This window comes from Biomphalaria glabrata, chromosome 5 (genome assembly GCF_947242115.1).
Source record: "Biomphalaria glabrata chromosome 5, xgBioGlab47.1, whole genome shotgun sequence".
Classification (NCBI taxonomy): Eukaryota; Metazoa; Mollusca; class Gastropoda; family Planorbidae; genus Biomphalaria; species Biomphalaria glabrata.
The window spans coordinates 45,631,538-45,656,785 of NC_074715.1; the positions used below are offsets into that span (position 1 = coordinate 45,631,538).

At 37.9% G+C, this 25,248-nt stretch overlaps 1 protein-coding gene across 1 annotated transcript in view; it reads right to left on the reverse strand.

Annotated features, from left to right (window-relative positions):
- Window positions 1-4,762: 4,762 nt before the first annotated feature.
- The window catches only part of LOC106075442 (mucin-2-like), a 36,265-nt gene continuing 15,779 nt past the window's right edge, over window positions 4,763-25,248 (reverse strand). The window contains exons 3-4 of the mRNA XM_056029668.1: window positions 5,417-7,346; window positions 4,763-5,336 (exon numbers count right to left, since the gene is read on the reverse strand). Of these exons, the coding sequence (XP_055885643.1) occupies window positions 4,763-5,336; window positions 5,417-7,346 (2,504 nt within the window). The remainder of the gene's footprint in view (window positions 5,337-5,416; window positions 7,347-25,248) is intronic.

Here is a 25,248-nt window from a genome sequence, read left to right on the forward strand (position 1 = left end):
AACTCTCACCAACTCACCCCTAACTCTCACCAACTCACCCCTAACTCTCACCAACTCACCCCTAACTCTCACCAACTCTCACCAACATGTGTGTTTGCAGATGTATTCTTTTTTTTTTTTATCAAACAATTAAAAAGTGGAGCCTGCAACAAGACTAACGAAACAAAAAGCTTAACTGGATATCTTTAGAGTTGCAATATCCTTGGAATTAAATCTGCAATGAACACGCCCAGTACATAACGTATGTTAACATATTTGAAAACATGAATGTTGAATGAAATATTGAGACACAGGTCTAAAAAAATGTCTGTAACTTCAGACACCTAGCGCAAACTTGTTCAACTTACAGCAAACGAAATTAGTAAGTGATTAAGTGATAAAAAAAAATGAAGAACGTTTTCTAGGGCAACTACGGTGACGAGGCCGGTAACCCATGTGTCGAAAATACATAAACATTCCATGATAAAAAAAAAAAGGTTGGGTACTAAAGGAATCTATTGTTTTTAGTGGGAGAACAATTTTAAGATCCACAACACAGAGAGAGGGGAAAGAGAGAATTTGAGAGAGGCAAGGAGAGTGAAGGAATGAGAAAGAAAGGAAGGAAGAGGGAGGGGTGAGAGAAGGATATGGAGGGAGAGAGAGGGATGCAAAATGAGAGAAAGGGAGGGAGAGAGAAAGGGGAAAGGGAGGAGAAAGGAAGAGAGAGAGAGAGAGCTGGGGAAGGAGAGAGTTAAGGAGAGATGCGGAAGAACAAAAGAAGGAGTGGGAGAGAGGGAAGGAAGTGAGAAAGAGACAGAAGAGAAAGTAGGAAGAGAAGGTAAAAGTCAGATAGGGAGAGAAAAAGAGATACGATGATGGAGAGAAAAGTGAAGGGAGGGAGAGCAAGACCTTCCTTTTTTTATTTAGATGACCATGGGCAGCTACATTTTTTCAGCATTAGTTTAGCATGTCACCTTTTTTTTTTTTTTATGCTCGGAGCCACGCCCAATTTGGCTGGAATGTAGGACATTCGGTCACCAACATACACAGACCCACACCCACAGGCACACAGCACTGAGTGTCACACGTAGACCACACTGCCCGCTTCTGCCAGTCCTTGACATCTACACAGTGCACGGGCCATTAAAAATGCAAAAAGCTGTTAGGTCAAACTGCACAGCAGGAAGCTACAAAGTACGACTGATCTATACAAGTTATTCGCTTTCATGTGTCACTTTCCTATCATATGAACAGGGATTATTGAGACAAAGTCATGCAAAACAACAACTTATTATCAGCACCTGCTCTAAAAGTACAAATTAATGTTTATTCCTGATTTCTGTATTGCATAAAAAGCAGCTTATAATTAGCACCTTCTCTAAAAGTACAAATTAAAGTTTATTCCTGATTTATTAATTAACATGCATGACTAGATTGATACAAGATACGCGTATGACGTAATTATCTTCTCTTTTGAAGTTACGTCTGTAATCTATAAGATAAGATAAGAACTTCACACACACAGACACACAAATCTAGCACAATTAAAAAGAATGAAAAAATTACACGTATAGTGGGTAGCATGGCCGGCCTTCGACAAACTAAGCAGCCGCCTAGAGCCTCCGCTGGGTTGACTTTTTTTTTAGATAAGAAATAGCGAAACTTAATAATAATTAATAATTACAATTTTATTTATAAAGCGCTGTTAACAAACAAAATGTAGGCTCAAGGCGCTGTGATAACATTACAAACACAAACGCGACAGTAGAATTCAAACTTGTCATCAATGTTGTTGTTTTTTAATTTCTCTATTTCCTTTTGGGCCACCAAATTCACTCCGCCTAGGGCCTCCATTATCTAAGACCGGCCCTGTTGGTAGACAGACTGATTTGTTAATTAGTTCTTATTATAAGGGTGTATGTCTTTTTACATAGACATGCCAAATCATTATTGTCATATTCATCCATTTGCCAAACTCATTTAAATAGTTATGTAAGATTATTTTTTTGTTTACAGTTAAGCTCCTAGAAATAGTGCAGTAGGCCCTAATATACCATGAGTTCATGCCCTTGCATGCTATTTTATGCTCTTGCAATGCATTAATGGAAGTCAACGCATACGCGCCTACGTCACAGTCTCTTCATTTGGCGGGAGAATATAGTTTACGATTCTTTTGAACTTTGTTTATTTCGCGTGACATTTTTAACCACGTGACATGCTCACGTCTGCTAAAATTTGATAAAAAGAAAGTCAAGTAAAACAAAGACTCTTTGTTAAAAAAAAAAAAGCTTTTAACTCGGCATTCCTTTCATTTAGACTTTTTTTTTTTTTAAGTTCAAACACTTGACCTTTGGGCGTACTGGATTTTAAAAGCATCAGAAAATTCAGGTATTTTGTTTTTTCGTACACTGTGATGAAAAATCGTGAAATGGTAAGGGGTGGGGAAACCCATTTTTTATATAGGAGTATTATAAAGTATGTTTATAATATAAGAAAAGACTGTTTGGGATTCTTTCTTTTTTTTTTTTACTCCTCTCTTTCTTTTGTTTTTCAAGACAAGAAAGAAAGAAAGGATGATTCCATTATTGTTCATTTGACTGCATTAATTTAACTGCTTTCACACATCCGTGGATCGTTGATGGTTGTTAATTCAATTTTTCTCCCGGCCCGTCTGTCTCCCCCTCTCTCTCTCTCGTCCTGCCATCATCAGCTTACCTCTCCCCATCACATTCCATCCCTCCTCTTGTTCCTCTACTGTTGTTCTTAATGCTTTTAATTCCCAACAGCCAATTCCATACTTACCTTCACAGATACAAGATGTTAGGCCTAAAACAAAATGGCGGGGGTAAAAGTAAAAGTAGAAAAGAAAAAAAAAGGGGTAGATAATAAAATTGGCATATTATTATTGAGTTGGGAGAAGCATGACAAAAGGGGCAAGCAACCCAAAGGGATTTAAAGTGTATTATAAAAGAAGAGACAGAGAAAAAGAGGGGGGGAAAAAAGTTTCCCTTGGAATTTTTTGACGGCACTGCTGCGGGCCAACTTTGAACTTTTGAAAAGAGCGGTGGTATTTGAGGCGCACTGGCTGGCACCCGCTGAAAAATCTGGCTATCACAATAGTTCGGCTTCCTTGTTGGCATGGTGACACATGTGCGCGAATTTTCTCTAAAAGGGGGGGGAAAGATGCTGGTGAGAGAGAAAGTGGGAGTTGTTAGAGGAGAAAGGGTGTAAGGAGGGGAATAGAGGGAGAGAGAAAGTGTGAAGAAATTATAAAATTTTGAGATTAAACAGAGTGATGCTTATATTATAAATTTGTGAAGGAAGCACACAGTGATGGGGCCAGCCCCTCTCCCCCCCCCTTTTTTTTATTAGTAGCACATCAGGCTTTCCCCTTCCCTTATTCGTTCTTCTTATATAAAGATACGATTTGAAAAGTCTCACCTCTTTATATTTTAATGTCTTTCAACCTCTCTCACGGACTCTTCCATTTTCTCTCTTTCTTTGACATACAGTTTCTTACTCTCTTACTGTTTTAGCTCCTTCCTCCCTTTCTCTCGTCTCTCTCTTCCTCTCTCCCCTTTCTCTCTTCTCTCTGTCTTTCCCTCTGTCTCTCTCCCTCTTTCGCTCTTCCTCTTTCCCTCCCTAGCTCTTTCCATCTCTCTCCATCTCAATGTCTCTCCCTACCTCTCTGCCTTTCTTTATCTCCTCTCTCGCTCTTTATCTCTGTAACTCTCTTTCACTCTCTCTCTCCCTCCCCCCTCTCTCTCTCTCCCATCTCTCCTTGCCTAGATCCATACATCTCTATTGTATTGCACTAATTTAAAGCGAGAGAGTGTAAAATGGGCGTGGTTGACAAAAAAAAATTGGATAAAAAAACAAAGAGGCAGGAGTGTATGGTGACATATCGGGAACAATTAACAGTGACTAAGGATAAAAAAAACAACTCTCGTAGGGAAAGAGAAAGAGGCAAGCGAGAGAAATAAAGAAAAGAAAAGAGAATAAAAAGATTCTGATGGAGAGAATGGAAAGAGAGAGAGAGAGAGATAGACAGGAGGAAGATGGGAAAAAGGGATAGAGAGAGAGAGAGATAGAGAGAAAGCAGAGTTGGAAAAAAAAACGAGATGATAAATGAGAAGAGAGAGAGAGAGAGACGGACAAAGAGAGAGACGGACAGAGAGAGAGAGAGAGATAGAGCGAGAGAGGCGAGATATACAGAGAAAGCACGATTGAAAGTGAGAAGATACGAGAGAAAAGGTGATTGATGAGCAGAGGAGTCGAAAGGGCGAGAGAAACAAAGTGTAAGTAAAGAGAATAGAGGAAGAGGTTTTTGAGAGATGAAAAGTATGTAGATAGATACAATTAATACATGCTAGAGAATAACTGCCCACAAATTTAGACGTTGCAGGTCAGTGTTGAGGCCTTCTATAATGATTGGTCTTGGTTTAACCCGAGACCCTTGACCACCTTATTTCAGTTAAAATCTGAGAAACAGTATAAACTTATTTAAAAATTATCTCCCGCTTGCTAGTGAAGGAGGTGTCTCCCTTTCATGGTTAGTTCCCATTAAAGGGATCGTGTCAATCTTTATAGGGGCCAGACTTTCCCCACCCAATTTCAATTTATCCTGCATACCTTTTTTCTTCCAAAGCCCCATTCCGCTCCTTTTCCAATTTCTGAACCTTTTTACTTACCTGGGACGTGTCGACAGGTTAATGATACCTTTGTGAGTGTGTGTGTTTCAATACGTTGCATTTCGATTTTAATCTCGGCTTTGACTGAAGCCTTAACAATGTAACGACCTAACTCCAACAGGTAGAAGGATAAACATGGCAAATGTTGTTGGGGCAAATGGTGTTGAGGCAAATGTTGTTGAGGCAAATGTTGTTGAGGCAAACGTTGTTGAGGCAAATGTTGTTGAGGCAAACGTTGTTGAGGCAAATGGTGTTGAGGCAAATAGTGTTGAGGCAAATGTTGTTGAGGCAAATGGTGTTGAGGCAAATGGTGTTGAGGCAAATGGTGTTGAGGCAAAAGGTGTTGAGGCAAATGTTGTTGAGGCAAATGGTGTTGAGGCAAATGGTGTTGAGGCAAATGTAGTTGAGGCAAAAGGTGTTGAGGCAAATGGTGTTGAGGCAAATGTTGTTGGGGCAAACATTGTTGAGGCAAATGTTGTTGGGGCAAATGTTGTTGGGGCAAATGTTGTTGGGGCAAATGTTGTTGGGGCAAATGTTGTTGAGGCAAATGTTGTTGGGGCAAATGTTGTTGGGGCAAATGTTGTTGTGGCAAACGTTGTTGAGGCAAATGTTGTTGAGGCATATGGTGTTGGGGCAAATGGTGTTGAGAAAAAAACGGTGTTGAGACTAATGGTGTTGATGCAAATGGTGTTGGGGCAAATGTTGTTGGGGCAAATGGTGTTGGGGCAAATGTTGTTGTGGCAAACGTTGTTGAGGCAAATGTTGTTGAGGCAAATGTTGTTGAGGCAAATGTTGTTGAGGCAAATGTTGTTGGGGCAAATGCTGTTGAGGCAAATGTTGTTGGGGCAAATGTTGTTGAGGCAAATAGTGTTGAGGCAAATGTTGTTGAGGCAAATGTTGTTGAGGCAAATGGTGTTGAGGCAAATGTAGTTGAGGCAAAAGGTGTTGAGGCAAATGGTGTTGAGGCAAATGTTGTTGGGGCAAACATTGTTGAGGCAAATTTTGTCGAGGCAAATGTTGTTGAGGCAAATGGTGTTGAGGCAAATGTTGTTGAGGCAAAAGTTGTTGGGGCAAATGTTGTTGGGGCAAATGTTGTTGGGGCAAATGTTGTTGGGGCAAATGTTGTTGGGGCAAATGTTGTTGAGGCAAATGTTGTTGGGGCAAATGTTGTTGGGGCAAATGTTGTTGTGGCAAACGTTGTTGAGGCAAATGTTGTTGAGGCAAATGGTGTTGAGGCAAATGTTGTTGAGGCAAATGGTGTTGTGGCAAATGTTGTTGAGGTAAACGGTGTTGAGGCTAATGGTGTTGATGCAAATGGTGTTGGGGCAAATGGTGTTGGGGCAAATGTTGTTGTGGCAAAATTTGTTGAGGCAAATGTTGTTGGGGCAAATGTTGAGGCAAATGTTGTTGAGGCAAATGTTGTTGAGGCAAATGTTGTTGGGGCAAATGTTGTTGAGGCAAATGTTGTTGGGGCAAATGTTGTTGGGGCAAAAATTGTTGGGGCAAATGTTGTTGAGGCAAATGGTGTTGAGGCAAATGTTGTTGAGGCAAATGGTGTTGAGGCAAATGTTGTTGAGGCAAATGGTGTTGTGGCAAATGTTGTTGAGGTAAACGGTGTTGAGGCTAATGGTGTTGATGTAAATGGTGTTGGGGCAAATGGTGTTGGGGCAAATGTTGTTGTGGCAAAATTTGTTGAGGCAAATGTTGTTGGGGCAAATGTTGAGGCAAATGTTGTTGAGGCAAATGTTGTTGAGGCAAATGTTGTTGGGGCAAATGTTGTTGAGGCAAATGTTGTTGGGGCAAATGTTGTTGGGGCAAAAATTGTTGGGGCAAATGTTGTTGAGGCAAATGGTGTTGAGGCAAATGTTGTTGAGGCAAATGGTGTTGAGGCAAATGTTGTTGAGGCAAATGGTGTTGTGGCAAATTTTGTTGAGGCAAACGGTGTTGAGGCTAATGGTGTTGATGCAAATGGTGTTGGGGCAAATGGTGTTGGGGCAAATGTTGTTGTGGCAAACTTTGTTGAGGCAAATGTTGTTGGGGCAATTGTTGTTGAGGCAAATGTTGTTGAGGCAAATGTTGTTGGGGCAAATGTTGTTGAGGCAAATGTTGTTGAGGCAAATGTTGTTGGGGCAAATGTTGTTGGGGCAAAAATTGTTGGGGCAAATGTTGTTGAGGCAAATGGTGTTGAGGCAAATGTTGTTGAGGCAAATGGTGTTGAGGCAAATGTTGTTGAGGCAAATGTTGTTGTGGCAAAATTTGTTGAGGCAAATGTTGTTGGGGCAAATGTTGAGGCAAATGTTGTTGAGGCAAATGTTGTTGGGGCAAATGTTGTTGGGGCAAAAATTGTTGGGGCAAATGTTGTTGAGGCAAATGGTGTTGAGGCAAATGTTGTTGAGGCAAATGGTGTTGTGGCAAATGGTGTTGAGGCAAATGTTGTTGAGGCAAATGGTGTTGAGGCAAATGTTGTTGGGGCAAATGGTGTTGATGCAAATGGTGTTGGGGCAAATGGTGTTGAGGCAAATGTTGTTTGGGCAAATTGTGTTGATGCAAATGGTGTTGGGGCAAATGGTGTTGAGGCAAATGTTGTTGAGGCAAATGTTGTTGAGGCCAATGTTGTTGAGGCAAATGTTGTTGGGGCAAATGGTGTTGAGGCAAAAGTTGTTGGCGCAAACTTTACTGGCGCAAACGTTGTTTTTGGCAAGTGTTAATTGGACCAACGTTGTTTGGGCGAACATTTGATGGAACAAAAAATGCTGCTGAAAATGTTGTTGTGACAAGATTTGTGGGACAAACGTTGCTGTGACAATCGTTTTCTTACAACTTTCTTAAGTTTCCATCGTCCGTCCCGTTTAGATCTCGTAAACTAGAAAAGATAGTGAAAATCCGACATCATAATATTTTAGACCTTTCAAAGTTCTGATGCAACGGCTACTTGTTTCTTTTCTGAAAGCGAAAAATCTAATTATCTAAATCACTTATGCACGCAGTTTTTTCATAAAGTACACCACTTTTACAACTATGAACTATTAAAAGTGACATACACGAATGACTCTTTTGTAGGGGGGAACATACACTCACTAAATATGAAACATATTTATGCTAATGGTCTTTGATTTTTTTGTCAAAAAATGTTGTTGTTTTTTTCTTTTACAAATGTATTGCTAAGTTAAATAAGTTCTGTCATACATTAAAACACACAAAAAAAAAGTTTATGTTTTTTTAAAGAGAAAAAAATCTATTTAGTATTTATAAGTTTGACATAATATAAAACAAAAAATTTATAAATAGTTTTTCATATTATCTCGTGAACTGCAGCACTATGACATAACTATACAACACGTAACTAAAGGAAAAAAAATTCCTTGAGGATTTGAATAAGAGATTGACCCTTTACAAAACAATTTGATCAATCAGATATTCATTATAAGACATTAGTTAGGCCAGGTTCACATCTAACTTCACATTCACTTTCACCTATCCTTTGGTCTGCTGGACCGCTGGGGCTCCACACAACATCTTTGATATAATTTTATTCTGATGTTCATTCTGAAAATATTGAAACCTGCCTTTTTACCTGCCTGGGTTGACCACTTCGGGGGCCAATTTTCATTTTGTGTTTCCACAAAAACTGCCTTTGTAACCTTGTTTATGTTTTTCTTTTTTTTTTTATATGATCACAAATGTACAGAGGACAACATTGAAGACTTGACGGGCTGTCATTAAAAGAGATTCTATCCAAGGCAAAGGACATAGAGAAATGGAGAACAACGGTCGATAGATCATGTGTAGTGCCCCAACGGTTTAACTTAATAAGGGATAGGCATAGATGAGGTGAAGGGTGAGTGTGCAGCCCCAACTTTTTGTTTTGGGATCAAGAAAACGAAGTCTTTAGTAACAAAAAGAATAATAAATGTCCACTGATCATTGAACCATGTTCTTGTTAAGCACACACGGGACGCTCTGAGATTGGAATAGTTTGTTGAACAAAGACAACATATCTTAATGAAAAATTTCTCCCGGTTTGGAAGTCAATCGCTTTACCACTTATCCACTGCGCCCTTTTTGAAAGAATGTGCGAAACTAACACTGTTGAAGATTTTCATGGATGGCGGAAAAACTATAAATAGCAATCTCTTGGAGTTTCCGGTGTCCAAAAAAGAAATGAAGTTTTGATCAGCTATTTATTTCTTAGAATCTACCTAGTTGGAAAACAATACGAAGCCTATTTTTCATGAGACAAATATAAAAGTGTTTTCGATTGTTCATGTGCTGTTGCATAAATTTCTGATTGGAAACTTTTCTAAAAAAAAATTGATGATCTGGAAAAGGTACAGAGAGCGACATAGATCTAGCTCTAAGGAGCCAGGATCATAGTGTAAAGGTCAACATCAGTGTTGAAATTCTGAACTTTAAGATTTCAGGAGAAAGGCCAAGTATTACGTGATTCAAACAAAGAATGATCAGTGAATTTTTTTGTTTTTGTTGCCAAAGTGAAGTCTAATGGCGAGGGAATTCAAATCTGAGGGATGCCTTTTTTTTTCATTTTATTTGTTTTTCGTTTCGTTCCTTTGATGACCCCTGCCTTGTGGCAGACTTGTTAGATTTGACCTTCAAGACCGACCTTCAGTCGTCTTCTACTTCTGGAGTCAGAATAAACTTTTCAAATATCAAACTCGTGTATCTCTTGTTGATATTTAACGCGTGGAAAGGGGAGGTGTGTCTGTGTTGGGGGGAGGGAGGTGCCCGAGTCGGTGCCATAGAGAGGTTTAAAACAAATCGAGTGGGGGGGGAGGAGTTTTGGGTGGCGGGAAGGTGAAAGTGATCAGACTAAAGCGCTAAGACAATGGAGAGAGTTCGTCAGGAAATTTCCCCACTTTTATTTTTACTCCATTATCCACGCCCTCCCCCCCCCGCCCCCAGTTCCTCATTGACCTCATCCGCCTTTATTTTAAACTTCATGTTTTCATAACCTTTAACCTTTTCACCAGGAATAAAAAAAAATGGAGGGGATAAAAGAATAGAAAAAAATATGGAGAAAGAGGTAAATTAGGGGAAAGGGGGGGGGGGGCATTTGGAATCAGCAGAAAAAAAAAGTTTTTCCAGTTTGGAAACACAAATAATCTACCTTTCTGTACGCGGGTTCATTGAAGCACTAACAGTAACACCACTCACTCCGCCCCCCCCCACCCCCTCTTTCCACTACTTCAACCATTCCCATGAATTTCTCTCTATAAACAATACATTTTACGAAAACATACTTCTTTTTTTTTCCTTTTTCTGACTTCTACTACTTTCCTCTTGGACATTGTATTTTTAAGGGACAACAACTTTTCGCTTTTCTCTTTCTTCTTTTTGCTTAATTCCCCCTGCAACTATTTGCGCGAGCGTTGCGGTGTAAACAATGGGGATCGGCGGGGGAAACAGGGGGGGGGGGGGGATGAAGCTGGGATGAAGGTAATTTTGCGCTATTTGCAAGGTATCGTTTCGCTTAACTCCCTTGGCCCCGGACAAATGTGTGTTTATTTTTCTTGGAGGCGATATTCAAATAGGGAGAAAACTTTGCAGAAGACTTAAAACCGCGGATTTAAAACAACAGTTGGGGATTTTTTTTTTTAGAAGTAAACTGTATTGTGTTATTTTATTCTTTTATCGCCTTCTGTCTTCGTTTGTTCATTGGAAGAAGTGAGCTCTTCACGGACTGTACGTCACAGATGCCAATGGGCCAAGGATATGTATATTTTCCCTGGTAGGGGTGGGGCTGAAGAAACGATAGTAGAAAAAAAATAAAGAGAGAAAAGAGAAAAGAAATAGAATCGACACGTCCTTCTCATTTTCTTGTTTAGCTTGAACTCGGATCAACATTTATTTTACCGGTTGACTTTTATAATACATCAGGAGGTATCGATACCAGAATCGTACTTGTTAACCTCGTTCACGCGGAACACAAACACAAATACATAAGGAAACAAAATGTCCGTCAGTGTTCGTTAATGAAGTGCATTTGGATTGGCGTAAATGCCGAACTCCATTTCAAACAAACATTTTGATTGGATCTTAAATTTGTAGAGTGTTGAGTGTCTGATTTCTCGACGTGACGTCATATTCTTGAACGAAAGCTCTTGACTTCTTTTTGCACACCTCTGATGCATGGGTAGAATGGGCATCGAGCCACACCCGGCATGTAATCTCTATTAGGTTGCAGTAAAGTTTTACTGATTTTAGCACAGTGTCCATTAAAAGATTCACAGGAATAGAACCTCTAGCTTCATCGCCTTTTCTGATTCATTAAAAATAATTGCTCAGATAGGTCATATATTGTTTGTTCATCATCTAGTACTGGGAACTGAATCTCGGAGAATAAAGGCACATTCCTCATCCCATATGCTAGGACAAATTTGTACAAATACTCCTTCTTCCCTAGTGCTATTAGAGCATGGAATGGATTGCCTGAGCTAGCCAGGAAAACCAGTGACTTGGCAGAATATAAGTCATTGGTTAATATGCATGACTGAATGCATGACGCGTAGGACGTAATCATCTTCTTGTTTGAAGTAACGTCTGTATTTTATAACATAAGATAAGAATTACGCTCACAATCGATCTCTAAAGCCTCCTTTAGAAATGAGATTGAAGCTATGGTCGGAACATTGTAGCCCACTCAGCAGTTCTTCTTTCCACACGCAGTAACGCATCCAAAGGAACAGCAAGTGCCAATACAGTTTGGGAACAGAGGCAGAAAGGGCGAACGGGACAAGGGTTTGAGAGAGAGTGAACTGGTCCATGTGCGGCAATCGGTCTGTCCTTGCACGGAAACGAGACAATCTTAAAACTCACTGCCCGCTTCATTTCACGAGCTATAAAAGAGTACTCTCTGAATGTTTCGTTTACTAATAGGGTTTCTGATTCGAGAACAGAGGCGTAGCAGGTTCCGCCATGATGGAGCGCTATGAGCTGCAAGCTGCCAAAGGTTCCTGATTTTTCCTCAGGGTAGACTTCCGAAACCTCTCCCTAGGCAGCAGAGATTAGGATTCAGAGTTCTCCTTTTAAAAGGTTGGTAGCAATCCTAGGCCAGAATCTGAGCCCCACATCAAGGCCAAGAGTTGAACTGGCTGACGGATGCTATTTTAGACGCATGCCATTGAAAGCATTTTTAGGTAGTGGAGTGCTTGTATCCATCACCACATCCACGAATAACACCACTACATTATAAAGAAAAATGTGAAACTGCCATGTGGCCCAACTCATCTAGTGCCTCCCTCTCCTTTGGGGGCGGTGCATTCAATTTTAAAGTTTATCGTAGCTTAGCTTATAGAATAGTGGGAGTTATCCTTGCGCTCGCCGTGTGACGTCAGTTGTTGTTTGGGATGTAGCTTCGTGATTGTATATCGTTTGATTCCGTCATTTGATAATTTGCAACTTATTCTACTGAGTTCATCTTTTGTTAGACCAAGCTCGGAATACAATTTGATTTAGTTTTCGAAAATAATATTTTCTTTACTTTATTTTCTAAGAAAGAAAATCAGACATTAACTTATATCCTTCAACTTTATCCTTTAAAAAATCTGAATGAAGTAAAAGACCATATCTATACTTTCATACATTAATATAATAGTACAGGTTTTTTTTTTATACATATACGAATTATAAGGGGACACTAGGATGTTTTGGTTGGTCGAGCGGTATACGCTTCACATTGTATTCATGATGTTCCCGAGTTCGAACTATGTAAGCTTCCATCAGACCTGCAATAGGACGAAATAATCTTTATTTCTGAAGCAATGTCCGAAACGTAATAATTCTATTTTTAAATTCTATGAAAACAACGCTTCTATTATACAGATACAGAGTTACCTTATAGGTATATCTCCCCTTAGCTTAGTACATTTTCCATATAAAAACAAACTTATTTAAATTAATTAATTATGACTAATTGATTAACTAAACGGTTGAATTTTTTTTTGTATTGATTCATGTGTTGTGTTGCCTTCGAGCATGAGCATGTGTGCGAAAAATTTGATGACGATTGGATGAGATGTGGTCAAAAAAATCAATTGCCCAGGTCCAAACATACAAGACAGAATAAGAGTGACGTATTATAAGCAATGTAAAAATTAACTTATTTTCTAATACTCTTCTTTCTTGCTTTCCAATTGTAAAAAAAAATAATCTTTTCTGTTTAATCGATAGCTTGCAATGCAATTTTTATACACAACGCGAAACACCTTTTTTATGATATGAAATGTTGCATACAATTTAATGATGATGTCCGTGTAGTAAATATGCACCACGATCAAACACTACACAGTATTCACTTGGTAAAGTAGGGTACAGACAAAGTTTAGGGGAAAAGCTCAGTCTTTAGGTGTATTTTTTTTCTTTGCTTGCTGTTTTATGCCCTGAATGTTCATTTAGTCATGATGATGGTGTTGGCACGCCAACTATTTCAAAAGGTACGTAAACGAGACTTAACGGTTCCCTCGCGTGTGAGTAAAGTGAGAACATGACGGGTCATAAATGTACTCACTAAACGACAAGTGTATGTTTGTTTTAGGGTTAAAGCAAAAACTTTTTTAAGCTCACACTTTGCTGCTTGAGACTGCGTCGAGTTATTACGCTCCATGCGCTCGGTAATAATAAGATCTTGATGAGTAGACTATTGTGTGGGAACATTGTCTTTATGTATGATACCTTATTGTATGGGAAAATTGGCTTAATCATGATACTTACTGTGTTGGAACATTGACTGAATGTGGGAGCATCGAATGTATGATACTTACTGTGTGGGAAAATTGACAATGCATGATACTCTATCGTATGAGAACATTGAATGCATGATACTCTATTGTATGGGAACATTCAGTGCATGATACTCTATTGTATGAGAACATTGAATGCATGATACTCTATTGTATGAGAACATTGAATACATGATACTCCATTGTATGTGAACATTGAATGCATGATACTCCATTGTATGTGAACATTGAATGCATGATACTCAATTGTATGGGAACATTGAATGCATGATACTCCATTGTTTGGGAACATTGAATGCATGATACTCCATTGTATGTGAACATTGTATGCATGATACTCTATTGTATGGGAACATTGAATGCATGATACTCTATTGTATGGCAATGTTAACTTGCGTCACTAAAAACTATTTAGCGAATGGAAACCCTCGACGACATTAATTGACAATATCGCATAGTTTGGTTTCCTCTGTAATATTTAGAACAAATGCGACACATCCTTTTTTTAAATCTTGTTTTAGAACGCAGTGAAAAAAACAAAACAATTAATTTGATAATTTATCCTTTCAAAAATATTTTAATCACACATGTCTGCAAAAGTGGAACTTCTTTCTTGTTGCCAGTGTACACGTCTTAGACATTAGAGCAAAATGAGGTCATGGAAATGTCGTGTAGATCAGCAGACGATAAATCACTCTTCCATTCTAAAAGGTTTTCCCGCCTCATTCTTTCTTACCCCCCCCCCCCGACACCTTTAACAAAAAAAAATATTTCGTAATTTTAGTGAATGTAATTATTGCAAAACGTTGCTTTTAGCATTAGCTAGTCTTTAAAGAACGTCGTGTCACACTACGACGTGACGTTATCACGTGATGCTACCACGTGATACTGTGGATCTATAATTAAGAAATATTAACTATACATCTCTCTCCCTAATCTTCCCCTTTCCCCCCTTTAAAAAAAAATGGTTGCCACGGCTGCTTACCGTATCGATCAGGTCCAATAAACGATGACCTTTGAGCAAAGACACTAAAAAAATCATGCGCTTCCCGTGAAGTGATAGGTCAAGAGAGCAGGCCGACGCTTCGACGGTCGCTTAAAGGTGAGCCAATGATGTCGATGGCGACCTGTAAGTGTCGTCTGTGACGTGTCCGTGACGCCGACGTTGGTGGTGGGGGGGGGGGCGTGGTGATGGAGGGGTGTGGAGGGGGAGGGGGGAGAAAGCGAAGACGCCGCGGGTTGTGAGTTTATTGATCTGTTACAAAATTGACGAAGCGGTAAAGAGGTAGATTCTCTTAATCAGATTTCTGGATCAAATCCCGATATCATTTTTTTAATTTATATTATTTTGGTGGTGGGGTGTCCTAATAGTGGAATTTGAATCTTTTTTTTTTTTTTTTTTTGCTATGTCTACTTAGAGGTAGTGTTAAAGAGAAGCCATTTAAAAAAAAAAACCAGTACAAAATATAAGAAGCAAAATATATTTAAAAAAAAAATAAAAAACCTGATCTCATTGGAAGAACTACACATAAAGGCATACCTCTCAAAACTGTAAAATGTGTTTCCCTTTTTTAATATCAAACAAAATTAATTAATTACTACCAATTAATTAAATAATTTGTTAAATTTTCTATTCACTCATGTTTTGGTGAAGGAACTGTGAATAACTGTTCAATGTTTCAACTTTATCTGAGAGAGAGAAGTGGGAGAAATAATGTTTTCAAAATGTGTACCAGATAGAAAGAGTGAGTTGATATAAGCTTTGTAAAAAAAAGTCTAATTATGTTAGAATGTTATGAATAATGTGACATCTTTTTGACAAAACTTAAGATGCTAAACAATAAAGACTCATTCTTTCAATATTTTCGATGTAAAATAAAAAAAAATATTTTAAAATAATTTTACGTGTCTCGGACGTTCTTTCAGAGCTGATGATTTTAAGTCCTTGGCCAAACATTCCTTCAAGCGTGGGACGGCGGCGGGTATGGTTGGAACGACAGTCCAAAGCGTGTACAAGGCAGCCCCCTGATTATTTTGTCAACTTTCTCATCTATATATATAATTCTCTTCGTGGCCCAACCAAGCGGGACACCACAAAACAGTCATGGAAAAATAACTCTTATTTCTGCTAGTCGGACTAGAGTTATCCCGCGTAACTATCGCGGTAACAGAGAGCACGGCTCAGAAAAAAAAAAGAAAAAGGGGGGGGGGGTAGCACAAGTAATCTTTCTCTTTATACATTCAATATATTTGAATACATTTATGTGTGTATTTTTTACACACGTCAATATCTGGTGTCATTAAAATTGTTGCATGTTTTTCTGTAGCTCTGTTTTGATGTAGCTCCTTGTATTACCCTTCGTTTCCTAACCATGGCCACCACTTCACATTTATTTCGTGGAGTCAACAGGTCTTTCATTGTAGTCGAAATTCCTGCATCAGGTAACTGTCGCATATTTCTGGAATAATGTCACCGAGGAAACTGCTGCTCTCGAACTTCGCAAGATGGCTGTAAGCTTTGTTTGCGAAAATTGGGATAACTATGGCAACGTCCTGTCCCTTGTTCTTACAGAAGCACAGTCATACACTCTGCTCGACAATACGCTGCCTACATGAACACTTCCGGCTAATAGCGGCGTTTGCTACGCCGCGGGTCGACTAGTTTGAAATATTTGACAGCACATTTAGAGGTGTATCATTTACCGTTTTGGGGCTCTATCTAGTCCCCATTTAACTCAACTATTTATCTCTGGGAATTTAGTGTTTTTTGTCGTTTGCACCTTTGTGAATTTAATCTTCCTAAAAATAAAATAAATGTCTACTCAGCAATGACCTACACACAACACTCAGACATCAACAAAGTTACTAACAGTAGTGCAAGCTAAGACCTGACCTTCAACAGTTCAATCTTCGTGGAGGCTATTCTTGTCTGGCATAGACCGCACAAAAGAGTTTGAAATTTATAACTTAAATGTCACATTCTAAAGCGGAATTAAAATAGACGGACCCGGGGGGCCCACCTCCCTACCCTGTTAACTTTGAAAAAAAAATTTAATACTGGATCTAGCCATTTAAAGAGGAATGTAAATAGAAAAAAAAAAGGGAGGACTATGAGGGTGGGGCATGGGAGTGAGGAGGTGAGGACACCTAACCCAATTATGTGGACAAAGGGGAGAGAAAAAGTCAGGTACATGTTTCAAATTCCTGACTAGCTTTATGACCACTCGGGTTAAAATTTAATTGCTACAGAGAAGGGGCGCTTGTCTCCCTTTGTCGTTTCCATTCGGTTTTCAGCCGAGTCCCAGCACGTCGCAGTGGCGTGCTGCGTTCCGTGTCACTGGGTTTACGTATTTAAATATGAACGAAGAAAAATATGTGTCCATTGTTCCATGTGGTCAGTTGACCTTCACATTTGTAAGCACTAGAGAAAGGTTGGGTCTGATTTATACATGTATCATATATGATTTTACCGCCATGTCTTGTATTATCTCGTTCTTTCTTTCTTTCTTTCTTTCTTTCTCTCTCTCTCTCTCTCTCTCTATCTATCATCTATCTATCTATCTATCTATCTATCTATCTATCCATCCATCTATCTATCTATCTATCTATCTATCTATCTATCTATCTATCTATCTATCTATCTATCTATCTATCTATCTATCTATCTATCTATCTATCTATCTATCAATACGTGGATTCTATTGACCCTTCTGACCAAATGACACATCCCATTTATTATTGCCTACAGGCTACTTGTTTTAAATGTTTCGGATGTTCACCCAGAGTTGAAGACTAGTTCATTGTAGCCCAAACCTCTCGCACGACGACAGGGCATGGCAGCGGGGTGTCTGGAAATTTACGCACTGGATATTTTGGCACCCTGAAATTTAGGCACCCGGAAATTTTGGCACCCGGAAAATTAGGCACTTTTTGACAAGGCGGAAAATTAGGCACCGGAAAACTAGACACTCTTTAATAACGACCTTAATTTTGAACAGAATTAAAAAGTTTTAACGTATATTTTATCCTTAAGCTATTGGCTAGTGGGACGTTATCAAAAACAGCAACTATAACAATTTCTAACTGCATTTTCATGATACAAAAGTAACACTGACAAAGCGGAAAAAATAGAACAATCACGAGAATGCGGGAAAATCACATTATATAATATAGATATGAAAGGATTCAGGGGGAGGAGAGGTACGATGATCTCCCGCTTCACCTCCGCCACCAGCCCTTTAGATTAATTGTTAATATTATTTAAAAAAATATGTAATATACATTATATCGCTACCCATTTCTAATGTATAATTCAGCAAAATATAAATGCTTTGTTAATATAAAGTCAATCTTGAGGGCAAAGTAGTGAATGTTACCAAAACGTCAACTGCCATGGATAGCAAGGTCTGAAAAGAATAATTTTACCTTAAACAATATGATTTGTAGGTGATTTGTAACTGATCTTATGTAGAGACATTTAGTCATCTAATACTATTCTAATATTCTAAGCATGAACTAAAATATTTGCTTTCATAATTTTAATATTATTCTCTACAAAAAAGGAAACATTAAAAATGCCTTTTTGTCATTTCCTATTAGCCGAAGATAAAATAAATAAATAATGGCTTTTAAGCTATGCTCATAGCGCTTTGGTCCAATCTCATTTGTGGACCTGTGGGATGGGGGGTATCTAGGAGAAGTTTTTTTCGTGCTGCCTTTAGGCGCTCAGTAAACACAATTCTGCCCGAGTCGGGCGTCGAACCTCTAGCCCCCTTCATAGGTAGCCAAGCCAAGTTCAAGCTCACTTAGCCTCTCGACCAGGCTTCAGGAAACTGAATTAAATTATGGATTTTGAAACGAGCTAAATTCGATGAACATACAATATTCAAGTATTTAATTCTGTCCTATTTTTTTCCCTCGGGTCAACCCCACTCCTACACGATGTCCTTTACCACCTCCCTCCTCCCCCTATGTTACAGCACACAATCTCTAAGTGACGAAACCGGAAACCTGTAAGTAAAATGAAGACATAATTTCCGAACGATGTCCCATAAACTACGTCACAGCGGGTAATTACAGCCGTTCTACCCAAACACAATTTTAATGTGCGTGAAAGAAAGGAGCGGAATGTTCTAGAGAAACTGTTAGAATAATAGATCTTTCATTTTATCTATTATATAGGTTTGGATAGATAATCCTTTTGGAGATAAAAACGGCTATAGCCTATATATATATATATATGTGTGTGTGTGTGTGTGTGTGCGTGTGTGTGTTGGTATGTTGATATGAAAGTCATAAATTAATTTATTTTAATTGTAAGTACTTATTAGTATATAACCATTTAAAATACAATAAACTTGCGTATCTAAATTAGATGTTCAGTCGTTCATAGTTTTAGAGTCTACTAATGAAAATGTATTAGTTTATGATATTTGTACAGCAAGCAGCCAAGAGAAACATTGGTTTCGAACCTATCCTAAAGTAAGCTCAAGTAATAGAACTAAAGGCAGGCGCGGTGGCTGAGCGGTAAAGCGCATAGCTGCCGGTTCGAATCCTGGTGAAGACTGAGATTTTTAATTTCCGGATTTTTGGGCGCCTCTGAGTCCCACTAGCTGTAATGGGTGCCTGACATTAGTTAGGGCCACTTGACACCCTTGCTAACCGTGGGACACAGAAACAGATGATCTTTACATCATCTGCTCTATAGGTCGCAAGGTCTGAAAGGGGAACTTTTTCCTTAGTTTAAAATAATGAAAACTCGTTCGAGTCTAAATAGCAGACCGAATGACATAACTTAGGAAGAGAAGCCATGTGGAGGTTATCTTATCTTATCTTATAAAGTACAGACTAAACTTTCGATATTTTCTATGTGAAAAAAAATGGAAAATATTTTTTAAAATGCTTTTATGTTAAAAATAAGGATTGTCTTCGAGTCCTAAGATTAGTGAGGGATGCAGTATTACCCGTGGCTAAACAGCCCCAGCTATGACCTACATATTTAGCCACAGCCAGGGCAAGCATAACCGTTGTCCGCCGTTGGCTGATTAAGATTTTCTCTTCGCCGTCTGCGTCTGTCCTCGGCAGTGAATAAAAAAAGATTAAGCAAAAGAGTTGATTCTTGTGCCTGATCTCTAGATCATAGTGTATCGTATCATTCAGTATCTGTTGGTCCAAAAGTATTGTTAATATTTCAGAAAGACAATTCATCCACTGTCATTTAAAACTTACATTCAAAGACATAAAGCAAGCCCCCCAAGGATCTACTGTAACAAAACAATATATTTGTTGATATATATATATGGACTAGAATTGACCCGCGGGTCGTAGGCTGGGCATCTCTAATGTAGGATAAACCTTTCTAAGGTCTCATTGCAAGGTCTAGAAAGTAGATTATAGCTTGTGATGATTAGAAGTTTTTACAAAGCTTACATCCACTCTGTCTGTCTGTCTGTCTGTCTGTCTATCTCTCCCACACCCATTCTCGGATCAAGTTGAAACTTTGCACAATTTTTATTGGCGTAGGCAAGATATGTACCAATAAAAACAAAATTAACCAATTAGTCAATCAATTATTGGTAATTAATTATTTTGTTTAATGTGATAACATCGAATAAGGAATATAACTTCTACATAGTTGCGAGTGCGGAGTTCTTTCTCTTAGAAAAGCTTTGTCTTTTTCTTTTTAAAGGATGTTATATTTTGTTTGTTAACCATCTTAAGAAAGTAGGCAATCACGTGGTCCGCGCTTCGCATGAGTGATTCAAGGTAAATACTTTATTCATTATGTTATTGACCTTGACCTTTGCTTCAAGATTCATTTTTCTTTCTCTCTCTGTGTGTGAGTGTAAATTCATCTATTTCATTCTACTCACGTAAACACATCATTAGCACTTCATTTTACTCAATCTAAGCTTAAAAAACAAATAAAGACAAATGCGTATAAAATATAAAAAAAAAAAAAACATACACACACATACGCGAGATATCAATATTGGTTCATTTAAAAGCTGTAATAGATTCCCACTTACCAAGGCAATCAAAGGAATGTCGCATTAACGGTTGAAAAAAAAAAAAAAGAAAGAAAAGAAATCCGTTGCAAGGGCAATTAATACATCCTAAGTGGTTCAGCATGGCCGTTGACGCAGCAGAGATTTGTGGTCTTGTTTAGAAAACCATTATCTGGGTTGAAAAAAAAAATATTGGCTAATTTTTTCTCTTTACGTTTAAGTTAGGCGAGAATCGGGGAGACAGGGGGAGAGTATCGGGAAAAGTAACGCTAATCAGTATGATATTTGTTGAATTATGGGAACAGTTGCAAATATTTACACTGCAGCGTCGGATCTGGCAGTTTGATAACTAAATGCTAAGAAATAGGGTTAAATTGGTCGGGAAAAAAAAGACAGCTTGAGTAGGACTCTAATACTGAATAATATTTAAAAATTCATATTTCAACATGTAATACAGATAGATTAGATAGATAGATAGATAGATAGATAGATAGATAGATAGATAGATAGATAGATAGATAGATAGATAGATAGAGATAATATAGATACCGATATAGATACCGATATAGATACCGATATAGATATAGATATAGATTAGATAGATAGATAGATAGATAGATAGATAGATAGATAGATAGATAGATAGATAGATAGATAGATAGATAGATAGATAGATAGATTGACTGACAGATATGTAGGCAGGCAGTTAGGTTGGTAGGTCGGTTGGTAGGTAAGTAGGAAGGTAGGTGGCAAGAAATTAAGGTAGTTAGGTATATAGGTATGCAGGTGGGTCTGTCGTTAGGTAGGTAGGTAGATGAGTAGGTCAGTTGCTAGGTAGGAAGGTAAGTAGATATTTAAGTAGTAGTGAATGTGATAGATAGATAGATAGATAGATAGATAGATAGGTAGACCGATAGATAGATAGATAGATAGATAGATAGATAGATAGATAGAAAGAAAGATGTTCTCCTCTCAAACTAAGTATATTCTTGACACATATTTTCTCCGCCTTTGATTCGCAAGAAACAATCACTCTCTTCATACTTTTACCCCCCCCTTTTTCCCCCCGCGTTTTTTTTCTCAATAAATATCCACACATTCACAAACACACACACACCTGATTAGTATTAGTTAACTGCCAATAAATTCATTCAGAAACCATAAAAAAAAAAAATCTCTGCAAGTTTAATCCTGGAAAAAGAAACAAAACGAAAGAGAAGAAACACATAAAAAAAAATTGGGTGTAATTTTTTCTGTTTACACCGCTTAGAAATAAAAGCGTAAGAAAAAGAAACCTTTCTCTATAATCATGATTAGAAATCCGCGACAATTAATTTTAATAAGCCCCCGATAGAAGAATCCATTTCACCATGTCCGACCACGGAAGCGGGACTTTGTTTACTAGAATTTACCGCTGTTTTGTGGGGCGCGTTTGTTTAAACCTCGCGATAGCCTCGCTCTGAATACAGACCGGTGTTTGGAAGAACTGAAGCCGTCGCCCGGACTCAGGCGCGCGCACACACTCACACTACCGTTTGAGTATCGATTTTTAATTAAATCTTCGCTTTTATTTTCTTTTCCTTTTCAAACTGTTTTTTTCCCCCTCTTTTATTTGTATTGATTTTTTTAAAGCACTTCATTAATTGAACAGACGTTTTGATTGTGGCGGGACATTTTATTTTATCTCAGCTCTTGACAAAAGGAAAAAAAAAATAAAAAGTTGGATTTAGACGGGAACGAATTAAATTAAATTTACAAACATGACATTACGTGTTTTTTTTTTTAATCAATCTGGCTTTGTGTGTTTTTTATTTTAGGATTTTATTTGTTTGTCTTGCTGTCCAGGTTTTCTTTTTAATCATGTAAGATAGAATATGCGTGCCTTGTAACTGTATCTGGTTAGTGTAATGTGCATTGGGCTGTTTCTTTTCTTCTCCTAATTTTGCGATTTCCATTTGTATTTAATTAAACTTTTATTATAATAATATATTTATTTACTTGTTAATATAATTTGATTAACTTTTTTTTTCTTTTTTCGGTCTTTTATATTAGTTTAAAAATAGAAATCTCATTTATTTATTTTATTCATGAAATGAAAAGAATATAAAGGGGAGATAAGACAATGGGAGGAAATGGGAATAAGGAAGAGAGAGCAGTGTAAGAGAAAGAGAAAATCAAATAGAGAGAGAGAGAGAGAGAGGGAGGAGAGGAAAAGAGATAGAGAGGAAGAGAGAAATAGACAGAGAGATATAGCAAAAGAGAGAGCGCAAAAGAGAGAGAGAGAGAGAGGAAGAGAGAAACTTAGAAAGAGATAAAGAGAGAGAGAGAGATAGCAAAAGAGAGAGAGGGAGATAGAGAGATGAAAAGATAGAGAGAGAGCAAAAGAGAGAGAGAGAGCAAGAGAGAGAGAGAGAGAGAGAGAGCAAGAGAGAGTTAAAGAGAGCAAGAGAGAGAGAGAAGGAAATCCTGAAAGAGGGTGAGAAAGCAAGATAAAAAGCGCGCGAGAGATATTTTGAATTAATTTGTCTCATTCTCAAACTCATTTACCTTGACTCCAAGAAATTCTTTTTAATAAAGATAAAGATGACCACTCTGTCGGCTTATTTCCAGATTTCCTTGAAAGAATCAGAGTCGGGTATCAACCAGAGGTTACGATAGACGGATACAATCCAATGGCCAATGTAACATTTATGTGAACAACTGAATGGAAATAAATTGATGGTGGAAGTTTTTCAAAGAGCAATATATATATATAGACATACAATAAATGTATTCTGAAGTATGAAAGTATGCACTTTTGATTGTCACTAGATCAAACGTCTGCTTGGTCGTCCATAACAAAAAATGTTTTGGTTAAACATTTACTCTCGAAACCACAGCAAGTTTATAGAAGAACTAAAGAATAGACTTATAAGGCACAAGGGAGTTAAACTTAGAAATTGAAATAAAATTCTATTGTCTGTAGAAGTATTGGACATTTCAACAATAAATTAAACAATGTCAAGGAAACCAAATTAAGCTTTACAGATGCCAACTAAAAAACAAAAAAAAAATGAATTGAGCTCTAATTTAGCAATTGCAATTTATATAGAAGTTTATGTGAGTATCAAATCTCCTTAGTTACCGCTTATTAGTTGTCCATATGTTTTTCAATAAATATTCAGTCATGTAATGAATACAACAGTAGGAGCAATACATTATACAGTATAACGTTACACATAGAAGAACTTGAGAAATCTGATACTACAGTTCCAAAAATGTTCATACCCATTATCATTTTATCTCGTATTGTGAGATAGCAGAGTATAAAAGAGGAAAAGAAAATTTTTTGATCATTTATTTGTTGTGCTTTAATCCAACAGGATCTCTGTGAGCTATTTATGGAAACAGATTTATATTGTGTCTTTATATGTGAAGTATTCTGCGTGATTATATATTATATGATTCAAGCTTATATCATTAAAATATTACATTTCTTAAGTGGGTTTGTAGTGAGTGGATACCACCTCACGACACCCCCCCCCCCCCAAAAAAAAAAAAACAACACTCGCTTACTTATTGTGTTACTAGTAGAATTCAAGGTCTCAACTGTCCTAGACTATACCAGCGTCATAGCAACCATAATGGGAGAGATTTAGGAGCTAGTCTTTTTTTTTTTTTTTGTAACGGTGGCGTAAGAGTGAGGTAAAAGGAACATAACAGTGGCTGTACCGTAAAGTCCTGTGCAAAAAAAAAAAAACAACGCTTTTGTTCAGATCTAATAACGATACCGTCATTTTGTAATGAATAAAAGAGAAACAAATCCAAACTATCTTGAAATGTGCTATTATCTCTAGTACTGAATAGAATCATTCCTGCCCACTTCCCCAAACATACACTAACAACCACCTCCAACACCAAGACGTGAAGACGTTTTCATTATAAGATGAAACGAACCCTCCCCTCCCCCCTTTCCCCCTAAACCAAACCGACAAAAAAAAAAGGTTACAATTTACATAGTATATTGACTTGATTCCGATGAAATTGAAGTAAACGTCACAGGGGCGACCATCACTTTGATGTTGGCTCCACCTTAATGTCTTGACCAACGCTGACCACTCAGTATTTTCCTATATGCGTGTATGTGTGTATGTGTGTCCACTGTTCGTGCCAGGCCCATGTATTGATTTGTCCATCACGTAGAAATGTTCAATCTCAGCAGGTTTGTCCGGCAGGCTGGACACTGACAATTTCCATGCCCCTTCCCATTTTTAAAACCAATGGTAGTACTGAGAATGGATATTTCAGTAGCGTAAAAAAACAACCGTTCATCTAGTGGTGATTACTAGGTTAATACCATATTAGCTATATGGAACATTTTCTTGAATCCACGAATTTTTTTTTCTCTTAAATAAGGACCCCTTTCAGAGCTTGCGATCTATAGGGAAGATTTAAGGAATATATTTCGATGGCCGACGGTTAACGAGGGAATCATGTGGCTAGAACAACGACCAACCGCCAGTACCTTCCCCAACTAATGTCTAGCACCCACAAGAGTTGAATGTTCCACTAAATCCCGAGGTTCAAAATTCCAATTGATCAAGATTCGAACCCAAAACCACCTGTTTCGGAAGCCAAGCGCTTTAACACTCAGCCACCACTACTCTTTGTTTCTCAATAGTATCTGTATGCTAAGTTGTTCTTGATTAGTCTCGGATTACTTTCTGCTTTAAATTTACCTCTATTCAGATGTCACTTTTGCTTAAGGAAACTAAAAAAAAAATTAACTTATTACATATTAAGAAATTTAACGTAACAATGATACCAGATTCGCAA